This window comes from Megascapheus bottae, chromosome 25 (genome assembly GCF_031878675.1).
Source record: "Megascapheus bottae isolate mThoBot1 chromosome 25, mThoBot2.hap1, whole genome shotgun sequence".
Taxonomy (NCBI): domain Eukaryota; kingdom Metazoa; phylum Chordata; class Mammalia; order Rodentia; family Geomyidae; genus Megascapheus; species Megascapheus bottae.
In genome coordinates this window covers 828,690-841,916 of record NC_143533.1, presented here as the reverse complement: position 1 = coordinate 841,916, position 13,227 = coordinate 828,690, and the positions used below count along the sequence as shown (strand labels likewise).

The 13,227-nt window shown below is 48.3% G+C and overlaps 1 protein-coding gene across 1 annotated transcript in view; it reads right to left on the bottom strand.

Moving 5' to 3' along the window:
• Window positions 1–2,886: 2,886 nt before the first annotated feature.
• The window catches only part of Vwa3a (von Willebrand factor A domain containing 3A), a 53,913-nt gene continuing 43,572 nt past the window's right edge, over window positions 2,887–13,227 (bottom strand). Inside the window, exons 28-35 of the mRNA XM_090357824.1 lie at window positions 11,822–11,930; window positions 9,307–9,451; window positions 8,092–8,236; window positions 7,590–7,741; window positions 6,960–7,083; window positions 5,216–5,313; window positions 4,984–5,049; window positions 2,887–3,324 (exon numbers count right to left, since the gene is read on the bottom strand). Coding sequence (XP_090213950.1) covers window positions 4,998–5,049; window positions 5,216–5,313; window positions 6,960–7,083; window positions 7,590–7,741; window positions 8,092–8,236; window positions 9,307–9,451; window positions 11,822–11,930 — 825 coding nt within the window. The 3' untranslated portion in view covers window positions 2,887–3,324; window positions 4,984–4,997. The remainder of the gene's footprint in view (window positions 3,325–4,983; window positions 5,050–5,215; window positions 5,314–6,959; window positions 7,084–7,589; window positions 7,742–8,091; window positions 8,237–9,306; window positions 9,452–11,821; window positions 11,931–13,227) is intronic.

Sequence of the window (13,227 nt, the reverse complement as noted above, 5' to 3'; positions counted from 1 at the left end):
TGCTCCTCAGATCTCAGCTTCCTGAGTAGCTAGGATAACAGGCATGAGCCATTTATAAGTGCCTGTTTTTTTTTGTAGGTCACGGGATTTGAACTCTGGGCCTGGGCATTGTCCCTGAGCAATTCAGCTCAAGGCTACTGCCCTACCCCTTGAGCCACAGCCCCCCCCCATTTAATTGGACAGATTAATTGGAGATAAGAGTCTTACATTCATTTTTTTTTTTTTGCCAGTTCTGGGCTTGAGCTCAGGGCCTGAGCACTGTCCTTGGACTTTCTCAAGGCTAGAGCTCTACCACTTGAGCCTCAGCACCACTTCCAGCTTTTTTTCTATGTATGTGGTACTGAGGAATCGAACCCGCGTCTTCATGCATGCAAGGCAAGCAATCTACCACTAGGCCAAACTCCCGGCACCAAGTCTCACATTCTTTAGTGCCCAGGCTGGCTTTGAACCATGATCGTAGCCTCCTGAGTAGCTAGGATTACAGGCGTGAGCCACCACACCTAGCATTATTTTTTTTTTTAAAGCTACTTGGCTTATAACATTTGTTATAATAACTTTAGCAAGCTAATACAATCGCTGCGGATGCTTTTTCTCTCTATATATAGTGATCCTGAAAGACAACCATCCAAGATCAAGCAGACTGACATTCATCAGGCCCAAGCTTGTGGTCATCACTATCTCTCTGAGCACAGCCAGTTTGGTCAAAGAAGGAGCTTGTTGGGCGGGGAGTTTGGCCTAGTGGTTAAAGTGCTTGCCTAACATTCACGAAGACCTGGGTTCAATTCCTCAGTACCACATACATAGAAAAAAGCCGGAAGTGGTGCTGAGGCTCAAGTGGTAGAGCTCTAGCCTTGAGAAAGTCCAAGGATAGTGCTCAGGCCCTGAGCTCAAGCTAGGATCATGGGCTTGTTCCATCTCCTGGTTTAGTCTGATATGTGAAGCTGAAACCGAGTGACTTTAGGAGGACATTTTGGCTCATAGTGTAGGAGGTAACCAGGTCAGGAGACCATTACCTAGTGGCGGCCTTCTTGCTGGCAGAATTCCAGCATGATACATAGTAGCCCATGGAACATGTAGGGAGTGTGATTGTGTCTATTGTGGTCTTCTTCCCTTCCTTCCCCTTTCCATTGCCCTTCCTCCCTCCCTTTCTCCCTTCCTTCCTTGTTGAATATGACTGGAGTTTATTCTCTTTCTGTTGGTGTGTACTTTGCCACTGTACAAATATATCACAATTTATTGACTCAATGGACACTTGGTAAATTTCCAATAGAGTGCTTTTTTTTAATTTTATTTTTTCTTTTTCCAATACTGAGACAAACTCAGGACTTGGCTGTTGTCTCTTTGCTTTTGTACACAAGCCTGGTATTCTATCCTTTGAGCTACAGTGCCACTTCTGGGTTTTGGGGGGTTAACTGGAGATAAGAGTCTCACAAACTTTCCAGCCCAAACTGGCTATGAACTGTGATCCTCAGATTTGACCCTCCTGAGTGTTGCTGCTCTTGAGCAACACAGGTATTAGAGGGACACCCAGGGCCAGCCTGAAGTCCCCCCAGAGCCGAGGGAGATGGCAAGTATCGATGACCCAGCCCTCCCCCAATTACTGGGGGAAGAAACCACACTGAGCCAGGAGCTGTGTCAGCCATGAAAGTGCAGCAGATCTCTCTTTTATTATATACTGTTGGGGAAAGAGAGGGTGGGAACTGGGAAGCTAGCCAATAGGAAGAGGGCCACCGTGCTATCACTAAGGGTCAGGGCAAACTTTATTTATTTATTTATTTTTGGAAGTCCTGGGCTTGAGCTCAGGGTTTGAGCACTGTCCTTGGACTTTCTCAAGGCTAGCACTCTACCACTTGAGCCTCAGCACCACTTCTGGCTGTTTGCTATGTATGTGGGGTACCGAGGAATCGAACCCGGGTCTTCATGCATGCTAGGCAAGCACTCTACCACTAGGCCAAACTCCCAATCCCAGGGCAAATGTTTAGGTACTAGGTGGGACCAGTGCAGGAAAGCATGCAGGCTCAGTTGAATCACGTACATAGAGATGCCTCAAGAGAGGTATGCAAGGACTGCGAGAAATACCTGGCCAAAGCCCATTAATGGCCGCTGAGCTGGAATGATGAACAGGCCTCAGAGATGGAGGAGATCAGGCCCAACACCTGAGTAGCTAGGATTGTAGGCATGAGCCACCAGTGCCTCACCCACTGGCTTTTTTGGTAGTTAACTGGACATCAGAATCTCTTGGAGGCTCCTGCCCTGGCTGGCTTTGAACTGTGGTCCTCAGATCTCTTAAGTAGGGTTACAGGACTGAGCCACTTACACCTAGCTTAGTGATAGTTAAACAAAATTATCTTCATGGGCTGCTAGTGTGGCCTAGTGGTAGAGTACTTACCTAACATGCACCAAGACCTGGCTTCGATTTCTTGGAACCACATACTCAGTAAAAGCAGGAAATGGCACTGTGGCTCAAGTGGTAGAGAGCTAGCTTTGAGAAAGCCCAAGGACAGTACCCAGGCCCTATGTACATGCCCCAGGATAGGCAAAAAAAAAAATTATCTTTAAGTAGTTGTGCAGACATTTTATTTTAAAGTTCTTTATATATACTGGATAGTTTTTTGTTTGTTTTTGCCAGTCCTGGGGCTTTCACTCAGGGCCTGGGCACTGTCCTTGGGCTTTTCCCTCAAGGCGAGGGCTTGGGACCACAGCACCATTTCTGGCTTTTTCTGTGTATGTGGTACCGAGGAATCGAACCCAGGTCTCATGCATGCTAGGCAAGCATTCTACCACCAGGCCAAACTCCCAGCCCTATACTGGATAGTTTTTATCTCACTCAGACTTTACACACACACACACACACACACACACACACACACACACACACACACACACAGATCACTTGACATGATCACGTGATCAAAGTCAGGTCACTTCAGCCATATTAATGAAATGAGAATTCTTTAAAAAAAATTTGAAAATGACATCATACATGACACCTCTATTTCATAGATAAATAGTGGGCTAGGCCCACTAGATGCAACCTGGCTTTCATCAGCTTGAGCAGAGCATCTGCTCTTGACTGACTTCCAGAGATGTCTTCAGTTTGGTTAGGGGTGCAGGGTGGTCATGAGGCTCTGTTGTTTCTTCTACCTCCAAGATGGGTTGACAGTGACTTTGCCTTGATCATGGAACACTGAGGGAGGAGTACACACAGAAGACTTGGAGGAAGTAGCCTCATCTGGCTGGTTTCCAGAGTTGTGTCTTCACACACAGCTCAATGTTCACCTTGCTTGCTAGGTTCTAGCAGGCTCCAGCAGGTTCTAGCAGGTTCTAGGGGCACATAGATGGTAAGAATAGCAGCCTCCTTTTGAGAGTACCAAGGTTAAGGGAAACAGATAATTGAACAGGAAACTCAAGTAACAAAGGAGCATGGCCAAGTAGAATGCTAAGATAGGAAGGCTGGAAGCTTCTAATTCTGCCTGGAAGTTCCCCACTCTAGCTATATGCTAGGAAACTTTCCCAGTAGAGCTGATGTCATGTGAACTGTGCCTTGGTGGATGAGATGTCACTAGGAAGAGGTGTCAAGAAAGAGAAGCTTCTAGGCAGGGAGTTCCATGTGAAGTTTTGTACTGAGTGACAACTTTTTGTCTAAAGTGTTGGGGGACAGGGCAGGAGAGAGAGAGTAGCATGATGGATGGTCCCATACATGAAAAGCCTTCTCAGTATTCAGGCCATCTTGCAGCCTGGAATGGTGTTTTTCTGTACATAACCTATAGGGTACTCTGTGTGTGTGTGTGTGTGTGTGTGTGTGTGTGTGTGTGTGTGTGTGTGTGTGTGTGTGTGTGCGCGCACACCAGTCCTGGGGCTTGAACTCAGGAACTGGATATCCCTGAGCTTTTCTTTCTTTCTTTCTTTTTTTTATGCTCAAGGCTAGCCCCTCCTTAACCACTTTAACTACAGTTCTACTTCCGGCATTTTGGTGGTTAATTAGAGATAAGTCTCATGGATTTTCCAACCTGGCTTAAAACTGTGATCCTCAGATCTCAGCCTCCTAAGTAGTTAGGAGTATAGGCGTAAACTACGCCACAGCTTTCTATGTTATTCTACCTCTATTCACTAAGCTATGATATGCTTAGTGAGTGATTCTCTGGACCATTCATGGAATAGGCTTTCTGTTTAAAGGAATCATAATTTATGATTCCTCCTTTCATTTTTTATTTTTGTGCCAGTCTTGGGGCTTGAACTCGGGGTCTGGGTGCTGTCCCTGAATTTTTTTTTTTTTTGATCGGTCATGGGACTTGAACTGGGCCTGGGTGCTGTCCCTGAGCTCTTCAGCCCAAGGCTACCACGCTACCCTTGAGCCAAGTCCCATTTCTTGTTCTAGAGGTTAATTGGAGATAAGAGTCTCAGGTCCTTTTGTGCCTGGCTTTGAACCTTGATCCTCAGATCTCAGCTTCCTGAATAGCTAGGATTACAGGTGTGAGCCACCATGCCCGGATAAGAGGATATGCTTTTATTTTTAATTTTTTTTTTTGCCAGAACTGGGTCTTGAACTCAGGGCCTGAACACTCTCCTTGGACCTTTTCAAGGCTAGAGCTCTACCACTTGAACTGTAGCACCATTTCCAGCATTTTCTATGTAGGTGGTACTGAGGAATCAAACCCAGGTCTTCGTACATGCTAGACAAGCACTCTACCCCTAGGCCAAACTCCCAGCCCCCTCCCTGAACTTCTTTGTTCAAGGTTAGTGCTCTACAACTTGAGCCACAGCTCTCCACTTCCAACTTTGTTTTGGTAGTTTAGCAGAGGTAAAGTCTCACAGACTTTCCTGCCTGGGCTAGCTTTAATCCCCAATCCTCAGGTCTCAGCTTCCTCAGTAGCTAGGATTACACGCATGAGCCATGGGTGCCTGGCAATTTCTCCCTTTCTAGGAAAGAGAGTATGTGGCTTGACCCTTAGCATGAGAAGTCAGTCCATCCTACCCTCTTACCTGAGCCCATCTTTTTAGCAAAGCCCAGTCTTGGGTTCTGTGTTCATGTTCTTTTGGAGTTGAGATCTGGTAGGCAGGAGATGAAGAAAGATGGTTTTCCTTGAGGCCCATATTTCTGGGCCTGGCAGGGAGAAACATGGCAAGTTCTTACAGAATAAGGGTGTTATAACCAGAGTGGGCCTGGTCTCAGTGGGGCCTGGGGCTCAGGTGGGAGAGGCTGCTAATGGCATACCTGAAGAACTGGGCTTGCCTTAGGAAGGTTCTGGCTTTGTTGATCTCCTGGGCTAGTTTTTTTAAGTCATCTCCTTCGAAGCATGGCAGTGCAGGGTCCTTGGAAAGGGGAGATGAGTGTGATTTTAGACTATTAAATGATTAGATAGGATGTAAACGTTTAAAATTGTCTAAAGTTTTGCACTGGGACTTGAACTCGGAGACTTATGCTCTCCCTTAGCCTTTTTGTTCAAGACTTGAGATCTACAACTTGAGACACACCTCCACTTCCAGCTTTTTGGTGATTATTGGAAGAGAAGGGTCTCACGGGTATTTCTTGCCTGGGCTGGCTTTGAACCCTGATTCTATCATCTCAGCCTCACAAGTAGCACTGGGCTTTCAATTTCTAGTTTTAAGAATGAATGAATGTAGCTTCCATGCAGGACTTCAGCTTGAATACTTCCGGGGCTGGGAAGCCCATCACCTATCTGAGAAGCCAATCTACCCAGGAGAACTTTGAATAATTAGTGTGAGGAAGAAGAGTAGTCAACCAAGATGATCTTTGAACTGCATTTACATTAGGTATTTTTTTTGTTTTTGTTTTTGCCAGTTCTGGTGCTTAAACTCAGGGCCTGAGCACTGTCCTTGGGCTTTCTCAAGGCTAGAACTCTACCACTTGAGCCACAGCACCACCTCCAGCCTTTTCTGTGTATGTGATACCTAGGAATCAAACCTGGGTCTTTATGCAAGCACTCTACCACTAGGCCAAACTCTCGGCCCCATAAGGCAATTTTAAAAGATGATGAATGAACAGTTCATGAATAATCTCAAAACATATCCACACCCTCTGTTCTTTCTTTCTTTTCTTTTCTTTTCTTGCCAGTCCTGGGGCTTGAACTCAGGGCCTGGGTACTGTCCCTGAGCTTCTTTAGCTCAAGACTATTACTCTACCACTTGAGCTACAGCACCATGTCTGGCCTTTCTATATATGTGGTACTGAGGAATCAAACCCAGGGCTTCATAAATGCCACATTCCCAGTCCATCCTCTGCTATTTCTTGCACAGTCTGGGGCATGTCATAATTCCATATTAAAAAGAAACTAGTTTAAGACAAAACCTTACACTGTATGCCAACACAGTTCCCTATTCCTAAGCCTGAGCCATGCCACCATCAAAAAGTGGTTTTAAGCAATAGGCATCCACCGAAAAGACAGTTTTCCTCACACTCCCTAAGCTACCTGCCCATCACTTGGGCTCACAAGGTCTTAAGCTGAGAACCCAAGGACACTGTCCTTGGGCTTTCTCAAGGCTAGTTCTTTACCCTTGAGCCATAGTACCCCTTCTGGCTTTTTCTGTGTAGGTTGTACTGAGGAATCGAACCCAGGGCTGCATGCTTGCTAGGCAAGCATTCTACCCCTAGGACACATTCCCAGCCCCACTGGTGGTCATTTCATGGGATGGACTCACTCATTCAGCAGCTGGCAACATACCGTGTCAAGGATGAAGCCTCTCGTGAGCCCATCACTTGGGCTCACAAGGTCTTAAGCTGAGAACCCAAGGACACTGTCCTTGGGCTTTCTCAAGGCTAGTTCTTTACCCTTGAGCCATAGTACCCCTTCTGGCTTTTTCTGTGTAGGTTGTACTGAGGAATCGAACCCAGGGCTGCATGCTTGCTAGGCAAGCATTCTACCCCTAGGACACATTCCCAGCCCCACTGGTGGTCATTTCATGGGATGGACTCACTCATTCAGCAGCTGGCAACATACCGTGTCAAGGATGAAGCCTCTCGTGAGCAGCTCATGAATCTGGCAGAGGATATCCTCACCCACAGGGCAGTGGTAACGGCCCCCAGTGAGGGCAGCCAGCTTCTTCAGGAACTCAATTGCAGCTCTGAAAGAAGTACAAAGGTCTCATGGGCTCCTATAGGTGGAGGGAGACTGGCTGAGATCCTCTAGGCCCATAAGGGAAACTTCAGAAGGTGTCCTGGCCCTGGGCCTTGGCTAGCATAGAAACTCTTTTTCCTTCTTTTTCTTTTTGGTGCTGTTACTGGGGCTTGAACTCTGGACCTGGTCACTGTCCCTGAGCTCTTCGGCTTAAGGCTACAGCACCACTTCCGGTTTCCTGGTGGATCATTGGAGATGAGAGTCTCATGGACTTCACTGCCCGGGCTGGCCTCAAACCATGTTCCTCAGATTTTAGCCTCCTGAGTAGCTAGGATTACAGGTGTGAGCCAGTTGTGCCCAGTGCAAGGGGCTTTCTTTTGTAGCATCTGCTTAGGCCTCTGGCAAAGCAATGTCTTGACACAGGACACCCTTAGCTAAGGGAGGCCCAGGATTAGCCGAGGAACCCAGACCTCTCTCTATGACATGCAATTTAGGGAAAGCAACTTGGCCCACCTGTCTTTGCAGTTCAGGGAGATTGTGTGCACCTTTATGTCTTTGTCATTCTGGAACTTTTGGACGGAGTTAAGGACAAATCTGCAGCTTGTGTCTGGCTTCCCATCGGTCAGAAGGTACAATCCTTGTACATCATGGAAACTGAAGGCTTTCTGAGAGCACACAGAAAGGAGGAACAAGGGAGCAGCCTTATCTCAGCCTCCTGAGTAGCTGGGATTAAAGGTGTGAACCACTGATGCCTGGCTCTTACTGGGTTTTTTAAAGGAAGATAAAATGCAGTGGTAGATCTTATCTGTAATCCTAGCTAACCTAGTAGGCTGAGATCTTGAGGATCAAGATTCAAAGGTAGCTCCAGCAGGAAAGTCTATGAGACATCTATCACTAATGAAGAGGTGTGGCTCAAGTGGTAACAGGTGAGGATGAATTCTGAAATGTCTCATGCTGTGAGGGAAGCGTTTGTGGCTCCCTTTGCTACAGGGTCAGGTTTAATGGAGGTACTTGCCTGTAAGGCTGACAAGATTGAGGTACTCCCTTGAGTCTGCAGGTGAGTCACCCATCGCATGGCCTCACGACACGCTGCCTCTGTGGTCTCTACCAAAGCCTCCTTCCATGGCTGTAGATTCTCTGCAAAGCTGAGCAGGTTAAAACTGGAGAGGAGGATAAGGAGGTGGTGACAGAGAGTGGTTATACCAGGCTGGAGCCCAGGAAGTCACTTCTGAGAGGATTCTCACACCCACTGCGTAAGAGCCCTAGAATGAGCCCTGTGGCCCCTTGAGGAGGGCTGTAGTTCACCCTAGAGTGAGAGGGTCTACCCTGAAGATTCTGGATACAGATAGATTTCAAGGCTCAGCACTGCTGGCTCACATCTGAAGTCCTAGCTACTCAGAACAGAAAAGTCCTTGAAACTCTTATCTTCAATTAACCAGCAAAAAGCTGGAAGTTAAGGTGTGGCTCAAGTGGTCATGTGCCAGCCTTGAGAAGAAAGCAAAGGGACAGCCCCTTGAACCAGTCCTGAAATCAGCAACACACACAAGAATTCCAGTTCAGAGACTGGTGTGTAGTTTGGTGGTAGAGCACTTGTCTAGCTTGTACAAGGCCGTGGGGTCCATTCTCAACACTCAAAAAAAAAAGTTCAAAGCCACATGGTGGCAACTTTACTTTCCTTCTGTAGGGAGGGAGAGTAGAGTGCTCTTTCCTGCTCAATATGCCATCCAGAACCTTCCAGGCTTCTTGGAGCTCTGGCAGTGTGCCTGGCCAGGGCAGCTCAGGAAACTGCCCTTGACCTTCCTGGCTCGACCCACCCAATTGCTGACTCTACCACCGCACAGCTCTGACCCACCCACCCCACGCTGGCTCCACCCTGCCACAGCACTGACTCCTCCCACAGCGTGGACTCCACCTACCTACAAGGATGACTCCACCCAGAGCACAGACCCCACCCACCCACAACACTGACTCCACCCCTTCAGTGCAGACTCCACCCATCCACAGGGATGACTCCGCCCACAGCAGGACTCCACCCATAATGCTGACTCCACCCCTTCAGCGCAGACTCCACCCATCCACAGGGATGACTCCGCCCACAGCAGGACTCCACCCATAATGCTGACTCCACCCCTGAAGCACCAACTGCACCTAGAACACTGGCTCCACCTCTCAGTACTGGCTCCACCCACCCGCAGCGCTGGCCCCACCCACCTGCCATGCTGCCTCCTACCTGTCACAGTGCTTCCGCAGTTGCTCCCAAATGAGCAGGACCAGCTCTGACTTCACCTGCTGCTGGTAGGGCCCCATGGACCCAGACATGTCCAGCACAATGCACACCCTGCTCTCCAAGATGGCACCAAACAGCCGGCGGCTCCCTGCTCAGAGATGGGTGAGGACAGAGGTTGGAAAGGAGTGAGGAAGGGGTCCTTCCTCAAGGTGGTTGTGTTTAACACACCTGTTGTCTGATGAGCGAAGTTCAAGGTGAACAAAAGCCATTATGGAGGACAAAGCAAAGTTGGGCAGAGACTTGTGAACAAAGGGATGAGGGATAAAGTAGGGAGGGGGCCCAAGGGTTGGGGAACCCCAGAGGATGACTTGCTCAGGATGCCCCCCCCCCCATTTGGCAGTGGCAGAGCTGAGGTTCCTCCCCGAGTCCTCTGGGCCACACTTCAGTCAGAGGCTTCTAATTCTGGGCCTTCTGACTTCACAAGGTGAAGCAGAGATGATAAGGAAAGGCAGACAGGATGATGATGCGTTCAGGGTTGTGGAAATATGTCTCTGGGACTCACTGGGGTAGCAGGGGGGAAAAAAAACAGACTGTGCTAGAAAGTGGATCAGCTCCTCTCCAGGAAAACTCAAGAGAAAGGAAATGGAGGTTTGGGACCCAAAACTCATCTGGGTGCCCCATAACAATGATCATGTTAAAAAAAAGATAAGAGGGAAGCCGGGCGTGGTGGAACACAGCTGTAATCCCACAATTAGGGTTATTAACACCTGTTTCCTGGACTATAGGCTCTGAAAGCTCACAGAGCATGCTGGGATTTGTCTTCTCTCTCTCTCCTAGCACTTAGCAGGAGAGCATTATTTACTTGAGTGAATGAATGAATGAGGGAGGGAGGGAAGCCTCTGGGTAAGTTGCAAAGTTTGAGTGTTGTGGACCTGTGTGTGAAATTTGGAACTTGTTCCACAAAAGAAGGAGCAGAGCTGGGCTCCAATGTTCATGCCTGTAATCTTAGATATTCAGGAAGCTGAGATCTGAGGTTCAAGGTCCCAAACCACACCCTTGTCTCCAATTAACCAGGAAAAAGGTGGAAGTGTGGCTCAAGTAGTATGTTGAGGTAGGGCAGAAGCCTTGAGCTGAAGCGCTCAGGGACAGCGCCCAGGCTGAGTTCAAGCCCCACGACCCCCCACACACAAACAGAGCAAGTAGGGGACAGCACTCAGGACAGAAGAAGAAGGAGGAGGAGGAGGAAGAGGAGGAGGGGGAGGAGGAGGAGGAGGAGAAGTAGGAGAGGAGGAAGGGGGAGGGGTGGAGGAAGGGGGAGGGGTGGAGGAAGAGGAAGAAAAGCAAGAGGATGAAGAAGAAGAAGAAGAGGAAGAGGAAAGGGGGATTTGCCTTGAGCTCTTCCCCCATGGTCACCAGGACTAGGAATGGGGAGAGGCTCCCCCCTTTTAATCTCACCCAAGCCTCTGACTCAGCAGTGACGCCAGCCTGTGGCTCTTGTAGAGTCCTTGGAAAGCAGCAGCCATGACTACACACTACTGGCAGGGACACAGGGGACAACACCTAATGTCCCCGCACAGGGCCCTGGGGGCTCCCACACAACTTGCTGTATTCCTTCCTTCATGCTGTGCCTGGAACCCTCCAGGCCCTTTCATCTTTCTCTAGCTGTCAACCCAACCTCTCCCTCCCTTGCTTCAGATTCACTCTCCTCTACTTTCTTTTTACCAGTATTGAAGTTTGAACTCAAGGTCTTGAACTTTCTCAGCTTGCTTGCTTGCTTGGCTGGCACTTCACCACTTGAGCCATGACTGCAGCTCTGATTTGTTACTCTGTGTGTGTGTGCGCATGCATGCGCACTTGAACTCAAGGCCTTGAGCTCTGTCTGGTTTAGCTTTTCCTCTCAAGTCTGGTGCTCTACCAATTGAGTCACACCTCCATTTCTGGTTTTTTGCTGGTTAATTGGAGATCAGCCTAGGCTGGCTTTGAACTTCAGTCCTCAGATCGCGGCCTCCACATGTGAGCTATTGGTACCCCAACACAGACTATCTCTGAACCCCTTAGCATCTCTGGGATGCCATCCTTGCTCTGCCCAGTACAGCCCAGAGCATTCACCTGGTCTGGTGGCAGCTTGTGGATATCTAGAACAAAAAAGCAGGAAGGCACCTTCTGGTCAGGACTTCACATCCTGACCAATGGTTAGTTCCATGGAAGACATGGTAATACTCACCTAGACCCATGAGAGGAGCTGCTTCATGCCTGCAGGAAGGTGACCCATGCAGAGGGCCCTGAGTTGGTCAGAACAGGCACTGTTCTTTCTGAGCCTCCTATGCCAAGGTCCCAAACTTTCTGTCCCGAAGCACCTTGCCTGACCTCTGAACCCAGGACTCAAGTTAGAGCTGGATGGCTCTTGGGTCCTTCATCTTTTGATTTGACAGCTGGGGAGAGTCGGGCCTCTGAAGGATTGATTTGGGGGTTCCTGGGTTAGCCTTCCTCTTCCTCTCAGGGCAATAGGCAGACTCACCGGAAAGCAGCCACTGCAGCCTCTGCACATACCGCCGTATAAGCATCTCCATGCTAGAGATGTATGTTTCCATCTCCCGTAGCGTCCACCACAGGTGACGCACCACACCCTGGTTAAGGTTAAACGAAGGCAAATACCCATCAGTCAGTTCTTCCTAGTCTCCAGCTCCTAAGAGCACCTATCCCTTTGTCATCCACCACTGCCCGGACAGCCAGACTTGCGCCAGGATAACCTAGCTAATCAGGAGGCTTAGATTTTCAAGATCGCAGTTTGAATTTTCTTTCGCTTCAATTAGTCAGCAAAAGGCTGGAAGTGGAGTTGTGGCTTAAGTGGGAGAGTACAAATCTTGAGTGGAAAAGTGAAGGGAAAGTATCTTATCCATGAGTTCAAGCCCTAGTACTGGCATGGAACAAAACTAAGCCCGTCCAAACATCTGGGAGGCATGCAGTTGTTGAATTCATTCATTAATAAATGAAATTTTAAGATAGGGCCTTGATGTGCAACTGGCTTGGAACTCAAGATTCTCCTGTCTCAGCTTTTAGTGCTGAGGTTACATATGTATACCACCATGTCCTGCCTGTTTTGTTTGTTTGTTTGTTTGTTTATTTAGAAGCTCTTTTTCTTTTTCTTTTTTTTTTTGCCAGTCCTGGGCTTGAGCTCAGGGCCTGAGCACTGTCCTTGGACTTTCTCAAGGCTAGAGCTCTACCACTTGAGCCTCAGCACCACTTCTGGCTTTTTTCTATGTATGTGGTACGGAGGAATCAAACCCGGGTCTTCATGCATGCTAGGCAAGCACTTTAACCATTAGGCCAAACTCCTGGCCCTCTTTTTCTTTTTAGTACCTGGCTTATTTCCTTAAAAGTAGAAAATGCTTAAGGTGGGGTAGAGTAAAGCCCATACATTTCACGCTTATGGCTAACCTCAGGTGCTAACACAGCCATGAATTTTTGTGATTGTTAGTTTTGTTGGTATTTTTAGTTCCCTCTAATATTGATAAGGACAGGGAGGGAAACAGATTTCTATTTTGTGCTCAATTGTTCTGATGTCAAATCAAAGAAACAAAAGATTTGAGAAGGGCGTGCTGCTTCCTGTCAAATCCCCTTCGCTGGCACCTAGCAGAGTCAGTCAATTCCTGAGTTGCATTTGTTACTATGGAGGGCCATCTAGCCTGTGCTGTGATCTCAGGGCCCTGGGACTTGATTTTCCTTTTCTTTTGTCTTTTTCCTTTTTGTCTTTATGGCTTGAACTCATGGCTTTGATGAAGTTCTACCACTTGAGCCCTACCTTTACTTCTGGCCTTTTGCTGCTTCATTGCAGATAAACACCTCAGTGCTTTGTCTACCCAGGTCTCAGCTCTCCTCACCCAGCCCTCCCCTCCCAATTAGCCCTGATTCCAGGTCTGAGCC